The sequence below is a fragment of the Apteryx mantelli genome, chromosome 2 (genome assembly GCF_036417845.1).
Source record: "Apteryx mantelli isolate bAptMan1 chromosome 2, bAptMan1.hap1, whole genome shotgun sequence".
NCBI lineage: Eukaryota > Metazoa > Chordata > Aves > Apterygiformes > Apterygidae > Apteryx > Apteryx mantelli.
In genome coordinates, this window is record NC_089979.1 from 110,946,029 (window position 1) to 110,971,939 (window position 25,911).

Sequence of the window (25,911 nt, forward strand, 5' to 3'; positions counted from 1 at the left end):
TGGTCTCACCCACTCCCACATTATTGGAGGCTGTTTTCATGCAGATGCTTCCAAATCTCCCTATGTATTTTTATTTATACATCAAAATCAACTTCACTGAAAATTATCCTTTTTTCCCCCCCCTCCTTTCTTTAAATGTAGAACAGGTTACAATTGTGAAACGGACCAAGGCTTTGGTGCAAGCCAAAAAAATCCACAGGAGACCCTGGTATGTATTCTGGTTCCAGCCTGCACTGAAGCCAGGGTTGCTCCCTCCTTAAAGCCATAGTTATCCAGATCAGCTAGGCTAAAGGGAATCATCTGTCTGACTAATACAGAGGTAAGTGGTAAAAAGTATTATAACTGGATGTACATACCAAGATGTTACCTAGGTGCAAGGCAGGTGAAGAGACACAGAACCTAAAAGGAAAATATCTGACAAAATAGTGATGAGAGTTGCTGCGTCTTTCACCACCTGCCGAATGTTTTTCTTCCGTCCCGACCCCCATCCTTTCAGTCTCATCAGCTTTAAGTTACATTGCTAGCATTCACCGAATGCCACATCTGTGTGAACTACACCCTGGAGAGAAGAGCTCTACTCCACTTCACGGAATTCCTCGTATTCATCAGTGTGTGGCTCAACAGGCCTGCAGGGGAGCTGGGGCTGGTATTTTACATTATAGAAACTAAGAACAGCCATCTGCAATGAAACAGATGGCTTGAAAGAAACAGAAGATAGGAGAAGAAAATGTTATTGAAAGGCTAAAGGATCTGTTCTGACAGAACAATGTTCATCTCTGTCAGCCTCAAATTTGTTTTTCAGATGTTTTGCGTAGGTGTGCTCACCTGTCCAAACACCTCCTCGTTCACTGTGAAGGTGAGATCCAGGATATCTGTGATGTTGTTATCCTTCATCCACTGCAAACTCTGATGGAACTCTTCATCCAGGTACTCCAAGTCACTTAAATCACACGGCCTGATCATGAGGCAAGACAAAAAGATGTAGCTAAAGATGACTCATTACTGGCAGGATGACTTACTAGTCAGAATACGAACAAATTTATGATAAGACCCAACACAAAGCTTGTGTTTTCTTGGCTTTGTTAACATCAAAGCCTGTTCCACAGACCCTCTTAAACAGTTCTGCAAGTGTCTGCTTTGCATGGCTGGGCTTGAGTCCAACTCTGTTGGCTCTCTGCACTGTTTGCTGTCAGAAGGCATCCCTGGGGCTTGATTTTACATGAGTCTTCAGGATGCCCTGCACTTCAGAGCACATGCTTACCTTCAGTGTGGATGGGCCCCACCATGCTGTGCCTGGCTGCTTCCAGGCACCCGTCACCCTCGAGGTGAGCTCACAAGACTGACAGAAGGCAGACCAGGCAGCCTAAATTTTGGAGGAGCTAGCCTTCCTTGCTGAAAGGGCAGGTGGATGTTATGAGTTATCTGGTTTAAAATCCCCCAAAGTGGCATAAGGATGCAGGGAGGACTCTAGTTTCTGGCTATTTCCAGGACTGGCCAGCTCAGGTAAAACCTAGATACAACTGTTTGGATCCCAGTAATACTCATTTAAAAAAAGAAAATGAAATACACATTAAAGAACTCTAAAGATTGTTAACAGAAATATCTTTGCTAGCTTGGATTCATTCTAATTGACAAACTATTTCAACTAAACTTTATTCTGCTATTTGTCATTTAATTGCATTTTGATTTATTGTTCATGTTTTTTCTTTGCTGCAAATTTTACGTGCCTTGTCTTATTGCAATGTGTTAATTAAAGAGAAACAGAGTATCAGTTAAAATATTAACTTTATAAAGTTGACATAAAAAGTAATACATTAGTGGTAACTTCTGGTTGTTAGTGTATAAGACCAATAAAAGACCAACAAGAAACATTAATTCGTTTATATCTACGTTAGCATTCCTAATTAGCCCAATTTGTGTTTAGAATGAAAATTTCTCCCAACAGTGAGGCATGAGAAATTGTGTATTTTTCTTAATATGAGAAAAAATTTGTTTTAAGAGGAAAGAATGATGTTTGTTCCATCAAAGATGCTTTTCAGTTTTCCACAAATAATTTTAATCGCTTTGAAAACTTTTCATCAGTAGTAAACTTTGGGATTATGGGTCAGTACTTTCAAAACCATGTTTCTAAATTTCTTATTAACCACTTCTATCAATGTAGTCAGTATTCATGAAGGGCAAGAGGAGAAAAATCAAGAAAAATTAATAAGTCTTTTGGCCTTTTGTTTTCTACTGCAGGCCAGCCAAGCAACAACGTAAAGAACTGGAAGGTCAGAATGCTCCAAGTGACTCCACAAGGGTCTGTATCCATATAGGACTCACTGCTTAATCACCATTTCTGCTTGGTTGCATGCTTATACTTACAGCCTTAGTAGTGCTTTGTAGAATGGCCTTGTGAAGAAAGCATCAAGAAGGTACTGATGAATGAGAGCAAGGCCAAGAATACGACCACTGAACCTGAACCTGGGATATAAAAACGTAAATGAAGCTTAATTCAGAACACTCAGCACAGGAACTTATACAGGTAGCAACTGTTCTTTGTTTCTGACTCAGTTACTTGCATTTATTCATCTCTTCTATTTTTTATTTTCAGCAGCTAGCACCATCCCTCACATCCCTGACTGATCTGTAATGGGTCTTTTTTTGATCCATCTCCTGCAGTACCCATACTAACTAGTGGCTTTGGAAGCTGGCATGCTGCATGTTCTCATGTGCAAAACCAAGGAACACTCTCAACATTCACTTTCTGTGATCTTTAGTTGAATGCTCTGATACAGATCAGCTCCATCAAACACCATGTTTAGCCAGATCAATACTGTACTCCACCTCATTTCAGCAGAAGATACATTATCTGTTTCACAATAGCTGCAAAGAATATTTGGTGAATCTGTATATCCAGTTTCTAACTGGTTACAACCCTTTCCAAGGTGGAGCTTTAAAGTACTTTAAAAGGGTAATGAGTCATTGTTGTGATCAAGAACACATATAAAAATCAATTAACTAAAGCTCAAGCAAATCATCCCCAGATCACTTTCCTAATTGTGATGCTTAGCTGTCTTCGGTATAACATACTCTTGTATTTGTTTTTGCTCTCTAAAAATTACAACCCACATTCCCACTTCAAGTACCTTCAAATAATATCTTATTTTCTTTACAGTCTATGACATGTGATAATAATCTGCTGTATTTTTCTACTACTTACTAGATATTCTTCCTTTAAATCTGGTTTTAAATCAATAGTCTCAGCAACTAATCAGAACTTGTACGAGTCCAGGAGAACTTATTTTTTGCAAAAACAAAACCCCCATTGCCCATCCAAAACTTGCTTATTTGTGGATAAGAAAAAACACCACATCCCAAGTGTGAGCACTGCAAGCCTAAGCTGACTGACATCATAGTAAAGTCTTACTGCACAAAAGATGAGAAACAGATCAAAAACCCCAGAAACCATTCCTTCCACTACAGGGAGCAGTGCAAAGACCCCTCCTGCCTATGAATGAAACATGAGTCTTGTTGTAATAAAGGCAGCACAGAATATCTGTTCAGTCAACTTTATGCTCATGGGACAGTACAACAAGTGCTTAGTCTGTCAAATGGGGCACAAAATAGCATGCTGTGGGCCCAATTAGCATTTACATCACCACAGGAGCTGCCTCCATGTCCCTCACATCCAAGAAAGGTGCTTATGGTATGCAGCTGACTTAACAGAAGAGTGATTATATTATCCCCTTACAGCTGTTTCCACATCAGCAACAAAAGGCAGCTGTTGGGTCTAGTTAGGACCTGCTTCACTGCACTTGTGCTCCAGTGCAAGGTTTCCAGCAAAAAAGCAATGAAAAGAGGGGGAGCTGACACAATGAAAAGCACAGTGGAAGCCAGACAGCTAAAATCCCAGAAACACTGAGCCTGTAATCCATCAGTTTTATAGCACCTTCAGGATCTATAATCAAGTCTGTTTGTCCTAAATAATGCATATCGGCTTTTTTGGTTTTGCTCTTCACCTTCCCTGCCCCCCCACCCCCCCACCCCTTCTTTCCCCTTATATGTTTTGAAAGTGAACACTGAATGAAAATACTCTAAGCACTGAGTGTTCCTCACCACAATGACCATCCCATGGCTACTCAACCATGTGGAGCTGGGGAAGCAGCAGCAGCAGCAGCAGCCGCCATTTGGAATAAAGTAAAGCTGAAAGTAAATTGCCAAGAAAAGTTCCACCAGTTTTGGAACTCTGTTTCTGCTAAGAAATTGCCTGAATGTGTGAACAGGATCGGGTTTTCTCCTTGTTACTCACATCACTTTATACCTCTACATGGCTTTGGGGGATTCCAGGCAATAATGCAAAGCTGACGTGAAAGGTAAGCGCATCTGGATCAAGGTGTTTACAATCACAAGCACATGTTATGGTAGCAGTTAACAGGAAGTTTAATTTGAACCAGTGCTTTATGGCAGAATGGTATTAAACCATGCAGACGCCCTGGGCAGAGTTTCTATGTGAGAGGACTAGGTCCAGTGGGTCAGCCTAAGCAAATGTGTGCAGAGCAACTCTATGTTGTATGGTCCATTGGTCTGGCCTTGCACTTTGAGCCCTCTAGGACATGTCAGGGCCAATTCAAACTGGAGGCCTGACTGTGGTTACATGGTCCGAGGCCTTTTGATGGGACTGCACTGAATAGGAAGTCCAGTGCCAACTTGTCTGGTTAAAGGAGATAAAATAATTAAGAAAAAATTGCCACTCCCATCCCCTGGCAATAAAAGGGATTAAAAAAAAGCTATTAAAAAAAAGCAGTATATGACTAATTCTTTACTTGGTGACTCTGTATGACCCCAGCAAACACAGTGCTTCGTGGGCTTGCACACGGCTGCTCTTCCACCCTGAAAGGGACAGGGCAGAGCTCTCCAGCCCCAACCCCCTTCCTCCTCACACCCAGACTTGGTATCTTTGTAGAGACTTACTGCACCTGACTCTGTGACCTGAAGAGTGGTGTAAAAGGAGGTCCCTTGGCCCTCTGTCCATTTTGGACAGGGCCCAGGATCATAGGCTATACCTCTCTGGTCCAGCGGAGCGCTGGACTAAGAGCAGGCTGAGATACATGTACTGTGAAAAGCCAGAGGATACCTGTCAAAGGGAGGCATTTGCTATTATGTTCATGGGATAACTGTACAGTCTATCAAACTACCCCTGCTATTGCCAAGCATAACAGCCCCACTTAAAATGACTCCAAACTTAAGAACACCAACCAGAAACAAATTACCCCCCTCATAAAAGCCAGTTAAAATGAAACCAGACTCTTGTGTTTACTTCTTCCTGAAGGATTTAGACCATGGGTGAGATTTAGAGGTGGGTGAGATGGTCATTTCAGAAAAAAAAAGTTTTCTTGACAGAATAAGCAGCACAGAGGTAAATCCTGACTGGAGGGCACATACCTTCCTTAAACCTGACTTACCATTTATCTTTCCAAGCACATGTAAAGTGCTTCTTCAATTTCTTTCTAGCAGGAAAGGATAACTTTGTAGTGGTAAGGAACGCGAAGACTCATTCTAGCCCTTTCTTTCAACACCCTTCTCTTTCCGAGACAAGGACCAGGTCTGAGTAATGCACTCCCAGCAGAAGGAGAAATGAGGGAAGGGGTTAATGAACAGGAAATGGTGGAATGAGAGACAGAATTAATGAGCAGGAGAGCTGCTCCTGTCTGCCTGCCTATTGACACCACTCGGCCACTCAAAAGGACATTGTGTGCACCTGCTTTCTGCTTTTAATGACGCTACTCTTTGACCCATTTGCAGGAGTTTCCACACTAACCAGCTAACTCCCTTCCTTCTGGAGGCTGCAGGTGCCCCTTAAACAGTGTGTTTTTGCAACAGTCTCTTGCAAAATAACAGGCACATTCTCCTCAGCGGGACACTCTGCATATTTACCACATCTGAGTACACAAATAGACAAATCCATACGCTATAGCAGCAACTAAGCAGTATGTTTTCCTCCAATTGCAGATTACTCACAGGAAATTTAATCTACTCTGGACCTTATCATAGCAGCAGAATAACACAGGACCAAGAACGACCTTTTGTTCCATGGCTCTCTCTTAATGGGGTGGACCAACGCAACTGTACCTTATATGACAATCCTTGCTTGGATTCACATGGAGAACAGTATACCTTGACAAAATTGTAATCTATGCATACAAGGGAAAGATGGGTTTAGTTAGATGCGTTTCATTTTATCGTTCTATAGAGGATACTTTGGTAACCATGCCTTGTGGTATGAGAAAATCTAAACCCTAAGTAAAGGAAGCACCTGATGGGATTAAAAGATTAAAAATCTTGCAAAGCTTATCTCACTCAAACAGATCAGTTGGGCTTAAGTGTACCCTTCTTGAGGCAGTAGCTTGCTGAAAAATCATTCAAAGGGCTTACAAGAGCTGAATATAATATGGTTCATGCTGTATTTGAAAATGGCATTTTCCTTTCACAAGACTACTGAAAACTTATTTTAATTTATAAGACAAATTTACCCACTCTGATGCATCAGTTGCAAAGGTTCTGACTGTTTAATCGCACCGGTGAACTTTTGACTATCCAGAAGAGGAACTGAATAAATGAGGCTGCACTGTGGTACAGGGTTTCTGCCCTTGGCAGTTGTCCTAAGGGAGAATGATGTTTGGCAGGTGGATCCAGCCAGAAATCCTGTTAGTCCTCCACAGAGGGAGAGGCTAGCCCTGATCTTAACCATTATTAGATACCAGAAGATCTGCAAAGGGGAAAGTATTTAAAATGGCCCAGTCATAGGAAAGGCATCACTCCCAACCTGTACCTTTTTAGACACCAGGGAATTCCATCATGAGACACAAATCTATAGGAAACCAGGCTTCATTGGTTCCACAGCTTGTTTTAAAGGACAGTTATAGCATCCATGGTCATGAAGAGTCTCATGAGCAGCCTAACGGCCCAGAAAATGCAGATTAAAAGAACTCAAAATCCATTCTCATAGCCTTTTTGTTTTCAATCTTGTGATGGGGGGCACAGAGGGAAATATGTTGATTTCTAATTTTTGATTCTGGTGTATTCAACATCACTAGCACTTTTTAAATGAAGAACATTTTTTTCCCCTAAAAGATAGACTGTATTTTGGGTTAGGAGTAACGTAAAAAAAGTTCAAAGAACATGCTTTTCACAAAAAAGCAGACCAAATGGTTACTGCAATCCCACCTGGCCCTGTACACTATGAATTTTATGCAAAACTGACAGCGTGCACCAGAGGTGTCTGTTTATATGTTAGCAGCACATATCTGTGTTGGCTCATCGCAGTGATCAACATGTCCTGTGATGAATAGCATCTACAGAGCAATAACCTAGCAATAGATCAGATCATCCTTACAAAACCTTGGCAGCAGATCAAATCCGCACCTTCTAGCAGCCTTCATTAACAAATGTCTTTGTCTAGCTTGGTATGCATATTTAACTTGTGCGCATAGTGACAAAACTTTTGAACAGCCTAGTGCAATGACACCGAGTGATCTACCGTCAGGGAGGTCAGCCACGCAGGCTGTAATAACTGATGCTGTTTTGTTTATCTGACTTGCATCTGCAAAATTTGCGGGCAGCCTCTGTACCACAATGTCATTTGATGTTGTGGCAAATTTGCTGCGCATATCTGCAGGCCTACAGGTGGACGCTGCAGCATTCCAGCATGCCGCCTTTTTGCTTCAGGAATCTGATGAGCTCAGGTTTCGTTAATACAAAAGGAATGGCTCTTACAAAGGCCAGGAGAAAAAAGTTCACAAAGTCTCAGCTAATAAAGAATGAAAATAAAATAATTCCTAAACGAGTCCTGAAGGAGAATTCCACTAGAAGAGGTAACAACCTTTTTCTTTTTTTATATATGTCTCTAATATGAAGAATTCTATGGTGTTAGATTCTTGAGGTGACAAAGACATAATGACAGGTCACCTCTATGGTGCAATTTCTTATGTCACACTAAGGCCTTATCTCACCTCTTCTGCTATCTCATCACATTGGCATTCCACCTGAGAACTTGCTCTGGATCCACACACGTCCTTCTGATATAACGAACCGATTCTTCCCTGTCTTACCAGGGCAGCAAATGAGAAAGCGTACAGTAATGACCCACCAGACCAACTTCTTGTTGTTGTTGTTGTCTTCTTTTTTAACCTCCTTTGAGTTATATGCTAAGTACTGAAGAGTATCTTATTTCATATATGGTCAAAATTAATTCTGGGTTTTCAGACAGTTACAAGTTTTCAAGGGGAGTCTCCAGACTTCTTCACTATGAAATCATAGAAAATTCTGTCACATAAGCTTCATTTTCAGTTTGCCTTCCAAATTAAAACTGAAAGGAAACATTTAGGAGTGCTGACACTGAACAACTGTTTGTCCAGATTTCCAGCCTGGAAACTGATGGATTTTAAACAGTTATAGACTATAGGGATTTATCCCTGCAGCTCCTGCAAATGTTATTGGGACTTACACACATAAATCCCATGCATATCAAGAGGATGCATTCTGTTCAGAGCCAGTGCATTTTGTTCAGGCACTGAAAGATGAAAGACCATATTCCATGAGTCCTTCTTTGATAATATTCTGTCTGCTTATCATTCCTGCAAAACCTATGAAATTCTGTTGTATTTTAAAGGAAATTTGTAACACTCGTTTAAGAAAGCACTGGCCTTTCTGAAGTAGTCCTGATTGGAAAGTCTATGGAAACTGTAACAGTACAGCTCGTCTGCTTACAGATTGTCATAAGACACAAAGAGGGTGTTCAGAGATGTTTAAAATATATGCATATCACCCAAGAACTGAAATTAAACAAGAAGAAAAAATACTGGATGAAAAATGATTCTCAGAGAGAAAACCAAATTGGTGCAGATAAACTTCCATCAAGTTTCAAATCCTGAAATGGTAATGTTTCTCTTCAGGTGAAGGTGTACAGGAGCGAGCTATCTCTTGCCAGCCTTCCTTTGCATAATTTTACTTTTGCTGGGCACCTGAGTTTCAGATGATGACCTGTTACTGTAAGTCAACTTCTCAGTTTATTATCAAACTGGATAAAAATTTTATCCTGCAAAAAGCCAATACAACATTGGCACTTCAGTCAGTGCTTGCCCTATTTTTCTTTTCTGGACCTATCTGCAAATACAACACAATATTTCTCTCAGTACTAAAGAGTAACCACATGAAAAAGAGCTTTGCTTACACATGATGGAAACATGAACTATCTGTGTCCCATTAAATCTTTGGAGCACTCGTACTTGGAGCTAGCAATTAAACCTCAAACCATTCCTGAGGTTTAATTTACCAGTAAGTGAAAAACAATGAGACAATACAAACCTCACTGCTTCTTAATTTAACCTAATCAAATCCTTCAAAAGTCTTTTCCTTGCCTTCAATCTATGTTGTATTTTCACCAAAAATGCCATTTCATCTTCCTTATACCCTGGCTGAACCCACCACAGAGAACCTTCAGGAAAGGTTAAAAGACAAGTTTTGTCACAGAGAAAAAAAATGCTTTTGTCAGGAAGGCTGCAGGCAGTTCTACTTTATCCAGAGAAGTCAGGGGCAAAAATAATGTAGATAATGGAAAAACAGAGCATCACCTCAGTTTTTTTCTGCAACACAATCTATCAAACTTCTCCTTCCAGGATGATTCCTTAGTTTAAACATCCAGTGGCATCCAGTCATTTTACCAATAACAAAGAAGTCCCCTCTTATAAATGTAGTTATTTGGGAAGGAGGAGAGGAGGAGCATGACAGAGTGCCGGGGCAGTTCGCAGAGCTATCAGCCTCTTGGACCGTAACGTACAATTATCCTCCTCTGGGAGAGCCCCAGGGAAATAGGGCAGCACAAACATGACTAACCATCAGTAACCGGGCTGCTTGCAAGGTTTAGCTTCTCTTGCTGCTACAATACATAAAATATGCAGGCCTGTATAGCTGCTGGCAAATTCTGCTCCAATTCTGGCCAATGAGTACAGAATAGATGCAAACTGAGGTATGAACGACTTGAATGATTGAATGGTTGAATGATTACAAATCTCTATGTTTTGTGATTCCCATATCTTAGTATTTTCCACCAGCAGATCTGAATGCAGCTTGCAGAGGAGATCAGTACTAATATGTCATTTGACAAATGAGAAAACTTAAGTACAGAGGCAAAATGACTTGTCTAATGTTATCCAGAAAACAATCAGTAGAGACAGCAATGGAATCACAGTCCTCTAGGTTCCAGCTCCACTTTAGTTGTTTAGCGTATTTGACATTTTTTACTTTCTTACCTTCTGTAAGACAATATGGGGTTGTGTGAATCAGCTCTAGTTTATGATCAGCTCCTTAAGGATGAACTCAGTCTGATGTATCTGGTTTGTTTTTTAAGCCAGCAGAGGAGCATTTTTGTCAAGAGATTTTGATTTCTCAGTGAAACCTTTTGGAAAAGCTGGGTTGGAGGGGGGGGGAGAAGCACACTTTGTAAACCTATGAATTGTTGAAGTTTTATACGCTGCATGATTTTATGTTTGCTTTTCATAGCTTTGCCATGTGTTGAAACAAACTTGTCAAGTTAGAGGAAAATCTGTAGATTTAGTCATCTGCCAGTCAAGAGGGCCATAAAAACACATGCCAAATGACCGCACATTTTCCTACAATGGCTAACTAAGAACTCTGAAGCCACAATAACTGACTTATGGTCAGTCACAAGAGGCCTGTACTTTTTAGTCTGTCTGGGGTATTCAAGCACAAGAGAAACTGCTCATCTTTGTGGCACTGGTAAGCAAGCAGGAATGTTTACACTGTGCAATGAAGCGTGTTGCAGATATCTTTGAGCTGACTGCAAACAGGTAGTCCCCAGTGCGGAGCTGTGTGGACTTGCCACCTCAGGTCCAGAAGCTCTGCACTTGGGTTTATGCTGTGCTGCAATGCAGCGAATAATCCCTGCCTCCTGAAATGAGCTTCTGAGCTGGGTAAGCTCAGAAATGTGTGTGATAAAATTCAGAAATGCTATCAATTGTTTGACCGGTCTGGTTTTACCAACCATTGAGCACCTTCAACTTTTATTAATGCCACTGCAACTGACAGCTCTGATCCTTTGCATTGCTGTTCTGCAGTTTAAGAAACATTTTGATTTTTCTATTATGAATTTTTCCAATACAATTAAATAATTCCAGTTTCTAGTTTGTCTTTTCTGCAATGTAATTCATGAGACGCAATGTAAAAAGCTTCCTTCTGTTGAACACAGATACTGAATTTACCTTACTATATTCCTGTTATTAAATACATAGTTTTTTCACAGAGTGTGGACACACTAGGATTTTCCTCATCCTGCATATTTTTATTGAGATTTTGAAAAATATTCCTGTCCCAAGTTGGGGCAAACTGCCAAACTTGACATTTCCCTCCTACCCATACATGCATTCAGATCAGATCACTTTAAATCTTTCATTTTCACTTTTTCTGCATTTTTAATGTAACATTTAGCTAACATTTTGAAATGAAAAATATTTTTCAATAGACAAAGGCAACTTTTAACTTTCAAAATATCCCAGGAATAGAACTTGACAAAGAGAAATGCCTTTTCTACTTAAAAAAAAAAAAAGTGATTTACCAAAACCAATTCTGCTCTGCAAGCAGTTTTTCTTTTAATGAATGAATTTTTACTAATAAAAAAAGTTAGCCTGGGAATTTCAGCACCTGCTCTTCTTCACCTTCCCAAACCCAGAATAAAATGTACTGAGAAATAAGGAAGGGCAGAAAAGACTGAGTGATACTTCACAGTGACAGCTCAGCCTTGCCATTCCAGTGTGGCTGGAACAAGAGATATGAGGACATTCATCACTTGCTGGGAGTCTTTAACCACTACAAAACACAGAATCAGTGCTCACCCTGATGCTTCCCTGCGGGCCGACATGCTCACAGACAGTGTGGATTTTACCCTTTTCTACTCTACCACATGCAAGGTGGTGACACTGCAGAGATTTTTGTGCAAAGCCTCCCATCACTAGGCAAACTGAATTCACAATGTTGCAAAAGACTGACTGGGCCTTAAGAAAAGAAAAAAAGAAAAGAAAAAAGGTGACTTCTGTAAAAACAAAACAAAACAGAACACCCGACTTTCCCTCAAACCAAGCTCTAATTATGGAAGATGTGCTAGACAATATGAGATCCAGAGAAGGGAAGAGGAAGGGGAACTGTGAGAGATGCATTTCTTCTTTCAACCCTTGTGATATCACCACTGAGATCCTCAAAAGAACTTGAAAAAATCTTCCAGTAAAAGATAGAAAGCCAAGATTAAGGTAAATATAAAGCAGAAACTTTTGTTAAAAAAAAAAAAAAGAAAAGGTTGCTGTAGAAGCTCAGTTAGGGAGAATGTTTTTTTTCTCCTTCACTTCAGTTTGCCTTTAATCTTCTAGTTCCTCCCAACCCTTAATAAATAATTAACCAGTTGTTTAGGCAGGCTTCTATATGATATAGTCATACATCAAATTTAATAGGAAAATCAAAGTTTACTTAAGTACAGAAGGCATCAAGAGAGATCACAGTACAGCAGCAAGAAAGCATTTCAGTAACACAGCCTTTTCACATAGTGAAATGGTCTTATAAAATGATTTCAGCCACATATTTATTTTAATATCATTCTTGTCCAGAAGATTTACAATAGTGTTTGAAAATTTCTCATGCAAACATAATTTATTTAAAGTAAGATATTGCTAGTAATTAAATTTTATAGTGTAATGTAACATTAAATGCTTTGGTTTTCTATGGTGCCTTTCATCTTAGAATTTCAAAGTGGTTCAGGGCATTAGTATACATCAAATGGATTTCAAGTTGATTACATACAAGAACTCTTCTCTTCGGATGGAAACTGAGGCAAAGAGGTTATGATCCAAATTTCAAAAGCAACTGGATGCTGCTTGAAGCCCACTCTAAGGTGCTCTACCCGATCTCATTTTTTCAGAGGATGACTATTCAGTGTTTAGCAACAATCAGGGCCCTTCAAGACAGTTTTCCAAATGGTTTCCTAAATTCCTTCCTCTCCAAGTGCAGAGAAATGGCAGACCCACACGACTGGCCCATTTGGGGCAGCAGCAAGGACAGAACCAAACTCAGTGCTTCTGACTCCCTTTAATAAAACAGACACCGGGCCATATGCAGGTTACCTGCTACAGCAGTTGAAACATTTAAATTCAAGAGATAAATGAGTAATTCAAGCCATGTATTCCCCAGCGCTAAAATCTGTCAGTGGAGAGGAGTAATGGCTATTTGCAGACCTCCTGCTTAGATGCTGTGACTACTTGTCTCCACTGCTTCTATAAAGACCCACAGAGTGTGCCTAAATCCATGTTAGGAGCTGGTCAGCATCCAAATGCAACTCATTAAATCACAAGGCAATTTGTCACATTCTGCAAAAAAACTTTAATTAAAACAAGTTATTCTATGTGTAGCAGAATTAATGAAGCTTTGTTTCCTATAGATCTGTGTCTGATGATCCTACATCACTCCACTGCAATAACTCTAGTTCCTCCTACACATCTCTCTCGGCACTTCTCACCCTTTGGAGTATCTCCAGTTTCTCCCTTCTGCCTCCCCTGAGCATTCACAGCTCTCTCACACATCCTCTAGCTCCTGAGCAAGATGTTAGAGCTGGTTCATAGCATGTGTCTGTGATGGACCTACCAGCTCACTCATGTTAACTGGCCAGTCGACAGGCCAAGCAGAACAGGTAACCGTTGAGCTCACCAGCCCGCCCTCACTGAGGCACTCATCTGCGTATCTGTCCTTTATCCAACCACAGGTTTCACAAAGCTTTTATGAACTTAATATCTTGGAGACATTTACCTTCCTGTCAAATAGGTTCTAAACTGATTAGGAAACTGCCTGATGGATAGACAGGGCAATTGCCCAAGGCACAGCTCCCAAGGAAGCCAGGCTAGGAAAACCAACCAAGCTCTCTAAGGAGGAAAGGATAGCTGAGGTTGTGAAATTCTTAGTTCTTCTTGAGTTTATTAAAACAAAAAATGGAAAAAAACAAAACCCTGCATTCTCTGACATGCTTGAGTTAACACATGGATGGTGATGGCTATGTGATTTCTAGTTTACACTAAATAAATAGAAGGGAAGGTCAGAGTTTGCCATACCCACACAGTATTGTGTAGGCAAAGGGAGCTTGTTGCTCTATCCATGGTCAAGCTTGCCAGAGCATGTAAAAGCAATCAAGGCAATGCCAAGTCTGAACTAATCAGCCCTGATGGTAGGCAGTGTGTATTTGCTCAGCTCAGTGTTGCAGTAATCACATCAGTTGGCTTGGAGCACAGGGAAAGCAAGTTCATGTCTGCATGGAGAGTGGGCACAATGGGCTTGCGTCTGCTTGCACAATACAATGTAGAAATACATGCAAGTTTTCTATCTGGCTCTGTTCAGCAGTACAGGCTAGAGTATGAGGGGTATTGGAGAGCAGAAAGAAAGGTTAATTATGAGACTTGAAGGAGGACACCCCTGCCCCAAAGCTGCAGTTCTAAATAAGCGCTAAATTAATGAAATTCATTGTGACAGCCAGGAATCAATTCACATCTTCTGAAGACCTGGGCCATTAGGTCCAACATTTTCTTTGTGGTCTCAGTAGGGTTCTGCACAAAAGCATTCTACTCACAGCTCTTCAACTTTCTGATAAGCTTCTGCTAAATAAATGAATGTATTTAGCTTCTATTTAAGAGAAAACAGGACTTTTTGAGATGAATACAGAAATCTGATTATGATTAGCAAGCTGTAAATATCTCTAAGGTAACCATGACACTGTGGTACTTCTCTCTGCATGAATGTCACGGCAAGGTCCACGAATGCCTAATTGTTAGAAAAACTGTGCTGTCACTAATTCACTACGAAAACACAAAAAAAGATGTTTCAAGTTAGCATCTCTCAGATCTCCAAACAAATGTCTGTGACTGATTTCATCTGTTTAGGCCATCTAGCTTTCTGTGCAAAGACTGGGCTTTCTTTCACATTTCTGCCTTTGGCTCTACATTTACAAACAGGCAATGAACTAAAAACTCAAAAGCAGAAGGTGTGAAAAGGATTGCCGAGGCAAGTTAGATAAAAGAACAGGCAAGTGATCTAGTGTCAAGAAGCCTGGTGTGGGTGACCATGCCGTAACTACAGCGCAGTCTCTAGAAGAAGGTTGCATTACATTATCCTACTGGATTACTCCTGGGGCTAGGACTAGTATGAAGAAAAGCTCTGTCCCACTCAGAAGACGTGAAGAGAGAGACAGGATTTCCATCTGACAGCAGTTTGTGAACACAGTGTTTTTTGAACTGAAAAGACAAAGGTACTTTTGTTATCCTTGTCAGATTAACTGCTCATAGCAGGGAGGGAAAGTTCACAAGAAAAAAAGACATTGCTTTATACTGAGAAGTAGAACTTTTAAACAGACAAATATTAAACATCTGAAATTGGAAGCCACATGAACAATGAAATACTACAGAGATATCACTCTTTGGGATTGGTGAGAATGATTAAAAAATCATCACAGAACCTGATGTCCAGTTTACCATGCTGTTTAGCTGGAGCAGAGTAGGGAAATAGATATGATGGAAGATGGCAGACAAAATGAAACCCTGAGGAAAATCACTTTATATCACAGCCTGGTTAGACAAATCATTCTATTACAATACTGACTGAATGAGATGCAGTGAACAGATGCTAACAATTTTCTAGACCCATTAAAAAGCACCATGAAGAAGACAGGGAGTGTAACCAGTGACCCATGTGAGGATTTGAGACTACGCAAAGTCTGGAACTAGCTTTTGTTTTCCCAGAATTTAGAAACACATTTCCTCCATCTACTATGCTGTTTAGATGCAGGATTCTTTTTCTCTCAAGGCTGATTTATCCATCCAATCATTCATTCATGTACTTATTTTTGGTGAAAAGGGGGACCACAATATTCAACCAAATCTTCAGTTTTCAGTCAGGGTAAGAACCCTGCCCCAATCCCTGTCAATAGGACTGGATGCCCTATTTACATTATCTCCAAGAGAAAAGTGCCCTATCTCCTCTTTCCATCTACAGAAGCCAAATTAAGAAGCATCACTGCCCATTGCAAACTTAAATCTGAAGTGTCTGAGGGAGCTAGAAGTTTATTCCTCAAAAGTCTTTCCATCCCTAGAACAGAGATAGTTCTTACCTACCTTTTTCAGAGGTTTGCTGACACGTCAACATCTATCATCTCCTTACACCCTAAGAGCCCTCTGTAGAGTTCTATGTAAAATTAATCTGACAGATTTCATCATCCTGAATGTCGTAAGAGGAAGAAGGCATCAGAAACAACATCAGAGCACAAGTATCTTTGTATATCCAATAATACTGGGATCCTGGACCCCAGTGCTTCAATGCTGCAGACAACTGAAAGCCACTCTAAAATCTTTCAAAGGACTGTTTGCAGGGAGGAAAGTGAGAAACTAATGTGGCAGGCTACTGGGAACCTTTATTAGTATATAAGAACTCAGGAATATGGTAATGACTGGGAACTTTACTGAATATTACCTCTAACTTTGTTGGAGGTTGTTAAAGAAATGTTTAATATTCCCCACTGCTCTGTCTCTCAGCATGCACTAGACCTTGAATAAAACTTGAGATGGATTCTTTAGTCACTCACCCCATTTCTGTTGCCCGAAACACCTGACCAAGAACAAAGAGAAGAATATTCTGTTTAGTGAAATAATACGTCTGCCACCACATCTTGCCCACTTATTTGGGAAGGTAAGACTACCTTAAGTAGCGGGGGTACACAGTATTTTAGAAGATGCTTTCAAATATTCAGGCAAAGAGCTAGACATGTTAACTAGATTAAACAGAATGGTTCATTACCGGCATGGATTAAAAGAAACTGTTCTGACTATGAATTTGAGGTACATCCTGTAGCAGGCAGTTAAAAATGTGTATCATCAAACTTTTTAGATCCAGAGAGATGTAAATGTGTCCTTTGAGATAAAGGAGTTTTTAAAATATTTTTTTAAGTTTGAAAATGTGTGATATTTTATATTTTGTCTTCAGCATGCACATACATGAACTGAAGGAAAAAGTCTTATTCAATGGACGCTTGCAGGAAAGGTGTTAAATCTCAGTTTCTCCATAAATGAGAAATATTTTCCAGTCATCATGTCTCTTTTTTTCACTTGGCAAACATACAACTGCTCTGTGCTTTGATGTGCTCATTTTGGGCTCAGAATGTTGTTTGTGCAAAGAGCAAGGCATGAAATAAGCTATTAACAGGGGCAGAGCTGTAACTTTTAAGGCCAGGGGAAATAGAATAGCGAATTTCTCAATTCTGCCAGTATGAACAATGCTTCACATCTTCTCATATTCATAGATGTGTTCTATCTCAAACTCACCACTGCTCACTTAAAAGAAAATGTAAAATAATTTTGTGGGAATTTCTGTTATTTCTTTTCTTTCTAGAGCTGTTTCTTGCTATATCCATGTCTTGATAGATCTTGCAGAATTACTACACAGAAAAACATTTCAAGGACAAGTTCCACATAAATGATAAACGTCACAGTACTGAAAGGCATACAGTTCAAGAAGTCTATAAATCTGAAACAACTGTGATTGTGTGCTTTTAGTGACTGACACAAAACTTTAAGCTTTGAAAAAGACTACGAATATTAATACTCTGTGACACTAAGACTCTCAGAACTGATTCATCCACATATGTTAACTGATGTCTCATAACAGAGTTGGAAATGGGAAAAAATTGTCCATTTCTTGCATGTTAGAGAGCAAGGAGGCTCTGCTGGAACCCTATCAACAGGTAAATTTTAGCAACAGAAGTTTTAGTGCTGACTTGGATGACAACAAAGTTAGAAGAATGCTGAGAACTTTAGAAAACCCCATTTCTTATGGACAAATGATCACAAGCAAGTTAGTACACCATCCTCAGAGAAGTCAGCCTATATATCCTTACTAGAAGAATCATATTCATTGAGTTTTAACAACCTTGGTCCAATTCTATCTTAGCTGACTGCACAGACTTCTGAATAAAGTGCTCTAGGGTTACACATGTATAGCTGTGATCAGTCAACACATACAGCATGAAAAAACATTTGGAATGTCTAGATATCTAAAAGCCAATTGTGAAACCTATCAGACTAATTATAAACTGTTGGTCTCAGACAGTTATTTCCATAACAGGTTCAAGAAGTATTACTTAGCGCTTACCGGATTGCCTATCTTTCCCTTGGGTTCTGCAATCTTGCCCTATTTACACTGCTTTATGTACAAACCTCTTTGTTTGCATCATTTATTTCACTCTGCAAGCCAAGAGACTTCATTTCTCTGTTCTTAAAACAAAAACAAACAAAAAAAACCCTCCAAATGTCCAAATGCCAAATAACATTCTGAAAACAAGAAGGGCCAGTATAGATAAATATATCTGGAGGAATACTATCCAAGGTGTCTAAGTCCTACTGATTTCTGAGTTAGGTGCTAACTGCTATAGAAAATCCTATTAGGTGTCTTTCTGCCTTTTTATATGCCCAGGATACCTTTAAAATCTGCCTCTTCCCAGCTGAAATCTCTCGGTGAAGAGAAGGACAAAGCAAGGAGACAGTGCCAAGTATATGCTTCTTGCAGCAGAGTTTATCACTTTTGATGAGAAAACTGCAGCTGAACTCTGGTCACAAAGGCAGTATTTATAATGGAGAAGAGGCAGGGCCTATTTCAAACACTGCTGGGTTAACATGGCAACACCTCCTGGAGAAGCAGGCCTGTGTCCAGTTAGCTCACAGTGTGGGCTAAACGATCTTAGGTTTGCATCTCCCTGAGTGGTCCTGTAGCCTGGAACCAAAATGCATCTTCACAAACACAGCCTCCAAAATCAGGAGTCTATCAATACTGCCTGTGAAGCCAAACAAAGGATAAGCTGAATTTCCTATTGAAAACTGGGACAGCCATTGCCCAATGCTTAACCAATGGACTGCAGTGGGAGACAGAAGAGCTATAAGATCCAAGCCACTCTCTTCCTGCTAATGTCAGCATAGAAGCAGCCTAATTCAAGGATCATTGTCAGCATGGTGCTCCACTGCTGGGAGTGATAATATAAAAAACATTTCAGAGACCACTGCTAGGTCCCAGCAACACCTCTTTCTTCCACTGCAACCTTATGAGAGGTGATGGTGCGCATAACCATTTAGTTGTTCTTGATCTTCTGCCCGCTGTTAGCCAAAGCAAAAGGGGAACGGTTTACAAGAACAGATGGACATGTGCTATTTGCAATTCAGAAGGGGCCTAAACTGTCTTCCAAAAAAGGATCTCTGAGGGGTGCCAGTGAGATTGGTTAGACAAAGAAAAACATCACAGGAAACCCATGTGTCAGTGTTTCTTTGACACAATGAAATCCCACAAGGGATCAAACGAAGCCCAGGGTTGGCAGCCCACGGTTCACTGAACCACATCTTAAACTATCAAAGGGAAAACAACTCCCAAAGACAGAGCGATCTGGAGGCAGAGAAAAAATAAAGAGATCACAATGCACTCTCAGAATTTTTGATAAAAACAAAGATCAGCAATTTGTCTGTATCCATGCACATACAGTAAACTGAAGAGCCTGATATCTCTACCGGCCTTGCCATACAGAAGTAGAGACACTGTCGGGGGAGAAAAGAGGGAGTGCTTTCACCACTTCTTTTTTAAGGCTTGTAGTAGGTACAGAAAGGCAGCGTGGTTCCTGGAGGGCACTGCACAGCTTCCAAGCACAATGCTCCTTGATGTATAGAAAGATCACACATGTTATTCTTAGAAAGGGACTAAAGAGCGGAGGCCTGGATTAACTAAAACTCTTCTCCCCATCCTTTTCACGTGCACCCAGAGGCATGCAAACATCACATCTCAAGTACTGAGAACAGGATGTTTTAATAATTGTACCTAATCACACCTTCTTCAGGGCCTGCTGTTGTATTTATATTTACTACCTCTCTTTCTTCTCGCAATCTACTTCTCATTTCTTCCCCAAAGCAGCAATAATATTTATGTGTAGTCTAGTCTAAACCGAGAGCCTTTGCGCTTTGCATCTCCATGTCTGTATGACTGTGAAAGGATTGTTCAATTCTGCATAAAATGTTCTTACCATTCCAGGTGATTTTCAACAAAGGCAGACATGGGGCTGATCTGTACAGTGTAAGTGTCATTGGCTGAATACTCAAACAGCCCATAATAGGGATTGAAGAGCTCCTGAGACAGTAGGAAGAAGAATTCTCGGGATGGGCCACTGTAGTCCAACCTAGAAAGGAACAGGATATAAAATGAGTCCAACTCCTATTTAAGTGAATTTCTTGATTTTTGCCTACATTGTCTGCTGTCTAACACCTACCCCTGCACAGTCAGGCACTGCAAACATGTTATATCTCCTCTCACAAAATTTGGACCTGGTTGATAGGACAGAGTGCACCCTCAGCAAGTTCGCTGATGGTACAAAATGGGGAGAAGTGGCTGATACACCAGAGGGCTGTGCTGCCATTCAGAGGGACCTTGACAGGCCAGAGAGATGGGCAGAGGGGAACCTCATGAAGTGCAGCCTCCTGCATCTAGGAAGAAATAATCCCATGCACCTGTACAGGTTGGGGCTAACCTGCTGGAAAGCAGCTCTGTGGAGAAGGACCTGGGAGTCCTGGTGGACAAGCTGACCATGAGCCAACAATGTGCCCTTGTGGCCAAGAAGGCCAATGGTATTGTGGGCTGCATTAGGAAGAGCATTGCCAGGAAGTCAAGGGAGGTGACCCTTCCCCTCTACTCAGCCCTGGTGAGGCTGCATCTGGAGTGCTGTGTCCAGTTCTGGGCTCCCCAGTACAAGAGAGAGATGGAGACTCTTTTCAGTGGTGCCCAGTGATAGGATGAGAGGCAACAGGCACAAACTGAAACACAGGAAGGTCCATCTGAACACGAGAAAAAGACTTTTTTACTGTGAGAATGACTGAGCACTGGAACAGGTTGCCCAGAGAGGTTGTGCAGTCTCCATCCTTAGAGATATCCAAAAGCTGTCTGGATAGAGTCCTGGGCAATCTGCTCCAGGTGGCCCTGCTTGAGCAGGGGGGCTGGAAAAGATGTTTTTAAAAAGTCTCATCCAAATTCAACTGTTCTGTGATTTTGTGAAACTGGAGGTACAAAGCTCAGCCTTGCCTTAGTGCAATGGCTATCCAAGGGCAAAAGCTCTGCCCACTTTTTGCTTTTCAGTGAGTGGGTCTGAACTGCCTATGAACACCTGGCTTCACAGCCCAGACAGCCCAGAGAGAAGAGTAGAAATGATTCGTATTCTCCTACACTTAGATGCAACCAAAGATGCAGTCTAGCCCCAAGAATACTTTCTTACAGTGTATAACCTAAGCTCCAAGCTCAGCAAGACCAACTCCCAACAGAACTATGTCTTTTAAGATGGACTGGCAATTCCTCAATTGTTCCAGCCATGCTCTTCTAGTTTTCTGATTGTTTCAAATATGTGTGGTACACCTTAAGTTGTGCTTTGCTGTTCATTTGCATGATTTTAATCTGTAGAGGGTCACCTTCTTTTCCTTTTTTTTAAACCCCAACTTTTAAATCAAGCTGTTTCCAATTATCTCAACTTAAAAAAAAAACAACAAAAAAGTTTCATGAATACATTAATCCTAACTGTGATGGATTTATTAAAAACAGATTGTCCTGTAATAATGGCAGGTAGGTTTTTCAATCTAATGTAAATCTCCATGTAGCAATAAGAATGAATGATTTGTAGCCATATATCATGTGTGCCAAACAGTTTCTGAGGCAGGCACTACTTCTACTTAACAGACACAAAGTAAATGGAAAACTCTGCAGCTGGATCAGAATGCTCTATAATATGCTTAAAGTTATGAAAGCATAATCGCAAGGGGCAGAATGACTGATTTCCGCAACTAGAAGGAAGATAAAGGGCAGGCTGGCACATCTTTTTCCTGTTTTACTTTTGGAGATTGGGTACTTTTAGCAGCTTTAACCCTAGAAGCATGTGATGAGACTAAAGCCACAACAGCAAAAGAGGATGGTAATAAACCCACTTGAACCACTAGTGTAAAACGTGTAACAAATCTGGCTCAAGAGACATTAAGATGCTAGGATAAGACTCATGATGGCTGGAGTAAAGAAGTGCAAACGCCACCTCTCTATATTCAAAAACATCCAAGGAAAGACTAGATACTACATTTCTGAGCAACACATTAACTCATAAATCCTTCACAGTTCATTTTCAACATCATTTTGACTTTAAAGCATGGTGGAAGCTGTGGCCATACAGCATCAGGTAGCCATAGAGCATCACCTCTTCTTTTCAGTAGGAAATTGCTATCTTGGAGTCCCTCCAGCAGAATATATATTAGCGTTAAACAGCAAAAACCCTGGGGGAATGTATCTTCAGATGTAAATGAATCAGTGAAGAATGAATGAAACTGCAAATCAAACTGGTTTGTAACTTCTCCTGAGGATACTGTACTACACACAGTAAAAGTTATTAGAGATGTGTGGAAAACAACATGACTTTGGGCAGTGTTAGCATACTAGAATGCTACTCCAAAACACAAACGGAGCTACGCTGCATGTTTATGCCTTACTTGCAAGCCAGTGGCAAAACCAGCTGTAAAAGAAGGCCTTTATTAGATGATACTGAATCCAGGGAGTATAAAAAGTAGAGTTAAGAAATCCCCTTTTACTGATGTCACGGGGAGCAACTCACACTGAGATTGGTGACTTTTATTTTCCACTGCACCTAACAGGACTCCAGCCAAATTCAGCTATGCAGAAGTTCTTCACTTGACAAGTTACTTTAGAGCTGATAGTGTCAGTGGCTTCTGGACCCTCTGATGGCTGCCCCAGAGTTTTACTGTTCTAGTACGTTTGGAACTGAAACTGTTTCAGCGTCCTGAAATCCTATCCGTTTTATTTATTTATTTTTTTTTAAAGAAGCTTTAAATACAAAGCTATTGAAATAGAATTTGAAGGCTTTGTTATATGAAACACCGGAAATAAGCACAATGGTCTTTCCATTATAAAAGCATATGGATTAAGCCTCAAATATAATGTAGCTCTTGAAATGAGCAAGGGTGACTTTGAAAGGTTCTGTTTAGATATGGAAACAAAAGGTCAGTGATTTACTTAAACATACATGAATGGCTCTTGGGTTTGTAGATCAGCAGAAAGTCTCCTGAGAAAAGGCCTATCTGAGAGAATTCTATTGCTTTCAGCTTCCAGTTGGGTGAACTGAACTGCAAGGACTGATTTTTTTAACAGCATTCATGCTTCTCACTTCACCAGAAACAAGAAGTCCACATATGGATAACAAATGATCATCAGATGGCATGCAAAGCAAAAATTTTTGAACCAAAAGAGATCCATTCTGAAGAGGTACAGTAGTAAAATGGATAAAGGCCTGGTCTCTAATTTTAGTCCTGAGAGTGATTCAGTGTGTAACCATGGGTCTGCAGTTTGTTTCACCTTCCATACAATAAAAATATCTATGGCACCAGGATGACATTAGATTTAATCACTTAAAGGGTCACTTTGAGGCATCTAGATGGAAGGTACTATAGGAACATGAAGCATTTTTGCTATTTGGATTTTCAACAGACGTTTGAGCTAACTGAGATGGATCACTTACTCAGACATAAAACAAAAATTAAAATAAAGAAACAACACATAACAAGAGAGGCCAGTTCTTGCCATGTTTTGCAATGTAACAGTTACTTCACAGCTGATAATAGATAGCAGTTCCCTACCCTTCCTCTCCAACAAATGTGACGTAGAGTTTGTTCCGCTGGAGCTCCTTGCGTGAATAGGCCATTACCTGATTGAAGGTGCCTTCAAGCAAGTGATCACGTCGTATAATTAACCTGCAAAGGGAGGCAGAAATAGAGATCTAATGATTGAGTCTTGTGTGAGTAGGTGAGGTTGAAGGTAAACAAGAGCTGGTAAAGAGATTCATTCTCAGAGAAGTTGATAAATTTGTGTGCACTGGTCAAAAGCTAGTTGACCATTATTGGTTTTCAGTGAGTTGTTTCATTCTGCTTTTCTATATGCCTCACAGGTGAATTTCTTCATAATGCTGTGATTAGGTTCAAAGTGTAGCTATACTGCTAAAAGGTTCTCTGTAACACCCTCTATATATAGAAATCAGTTCTGTAGAGGGGGCTGAGTCTTCTGCGTGTATGAAGTGACACTGTTCTGGGATTGGCCCCAAACTCTCCCTGGATTTAATCCAGTGAATGACCATGGAATTACTGCTTCTGTAGCAGGGTAAGCAAAGGGAGTATCAGACTCTGTTTATACAACACACCTCTCACTCCTCTGCCAGCCTTTAAAACAACTTAATGATTACTGCATTTAAACACCATCTGTGCAAGAAATCCTGCTTGTTCATATAACATGGACATTTTAAGATAGACATTTTGGAATTTATTTTGTGTCTGCCTTGGATCCACTTAACAGGACTCTGAAAAGGGATAACCAATGACTAGGACTCTCCAAGCTCTGTAGGAATATTTTGTTGATGACGTTTGCCTGGAATAAATTGCCTGGTTTCAGACTTTTTTTTTTTTACACAACAGATGTGATTTGGTAGGAAGCCAATCTGATGCATAAATTCAACCAGATGCCCAGGAAATACCTCAGAAACATATAGTCCTTTAGCCAAAGTAGGATAACTAGCACAAGCACAAGTAGGTACAGAGTCACAAGCCAACTACCAGGCTGTCTGGGAAGCAAACTCAAAACCCAGTGACAGAGTGCCTCAGAGACAGATCCCCAGAATACGTGAACAGAGGCAAGAAATGCTGCTGGTTCAAATCCAGGAAGGCTACCAACACAAAGAGCTACTGAAAGTCAAACCCACATGGACAAGCTAAAATCTGTACAGTCAGATTCTGGTCCTGAGTTACACTGATATGTAGATTCATAGGATTTGGAGTTATTCCATCATTACAATGATGCAGTAATGTTGGTAGTAATGTCTAGTTCATTACCATGAACATTTTTCTGAATGGATGATTTTCCTACTGGGAAATTGTAGGTAAGAATACCAATATCTCTGTTAAATAGAAAGCCTCTTGAAGGTCACTCTTTTGCAGGATAGACTAAGGTCTTGTCTTGTCTGGATGACTGATTTATGAACTGCACTCTCTGGTGTGCTTCCTACTCCCTATCAGTGATTCATGGGTAATGATAAAAGATCAAGTTATGCCATGCTAGACTATTTGAAAGACTTGTCATAATACTCACTTAATTTTACCTGGACCTTGCCCATATCCTTTGGCTTCAAGTTTTCGATAGAAATTACGTAGCTTGGCTTCGAAGTCTCTCCTGTATGGAGAGGGTGCTCTTGCACTTGCTCGCTGTAGTCCTGGTGGGAAAAAGAACAGCTTCCTAAAGTGTAATAGGCTTTAAATCATTTCAAATCATGCAGCTGTTGTTTCCACACACTACTGGCTATCAAATGCAATAGGAACTTTTTATAGGCATACAAAGGATTTTTGTGCACAAATCATTTTATGTCCTACCTGACATTAATGGAGTTGTTCCTATAATTCAGTGATTCCAATGAATTCCAGGGGCTATATCTGCTCACTAATGGAATGGTTAAACTGGCTTTATGTGTGCCCTTCTGTTGCCTGAGCCTTCAACTGTGATTGATCTGAATGGAAATTCAGGGATCAGAAAGACATGAGAAAGATTGATGTGTGTAATTCCCGGTGATGGTCACTGGTTTTAGGTTTTCTCTCCCTTTCGCACTTTTAAGAGATCTCTCTCCTCTGCATTGTATAGGAGATCTCATTACTTGGCAGGATTAAACCTCTGCAGCTCAGAGTAATGCCTCTATCTTGAGGCTAGTGCCGTGGCCAAGCTGGGAATTGGGTTTCC

At 40.5% G+C, this 25,911-nt stretch overlaps 1 protein-coding gene across 1 annotated transcript in view; it reads right to left on the reverse strand.

Moving 5' to 3' along the window:
* The window catches only part of HECW1 (HECT, C2 and WW domain containing E3 ubiquitin protein ligase 1), a 203,541-nt gene that overhangs the window by 14,343 nt on the left and 163,287 nt on the right, over window positions 1-25,911 (reverse strand). Inside the window, exons 20-24 of the mRNA XM_067291220.1 lie at window positions 25,273-25,393; window positions 23,775-23,888; window positions 20,126-20,278; window positions 2,365-2,463; window positions 826-955 (exon numbers count right to left, since the gene is read on the reverse strand). Coding sequence (XP_067147321.1) covers window positions 826-955; window positions 2,365-2,463; window positions 20,126-20,278; window positions 23,775-23,888; window positions 25,273-25,393 — 617 coding nt within the window. The remainder of the gene's footprint in view (window positions 1-825; window positions 956-2,364; window positions 2,464-20,125; window positions 20,279-23,774; window positions 23,889-25,272; window positions 25,394-25,911) is intronic.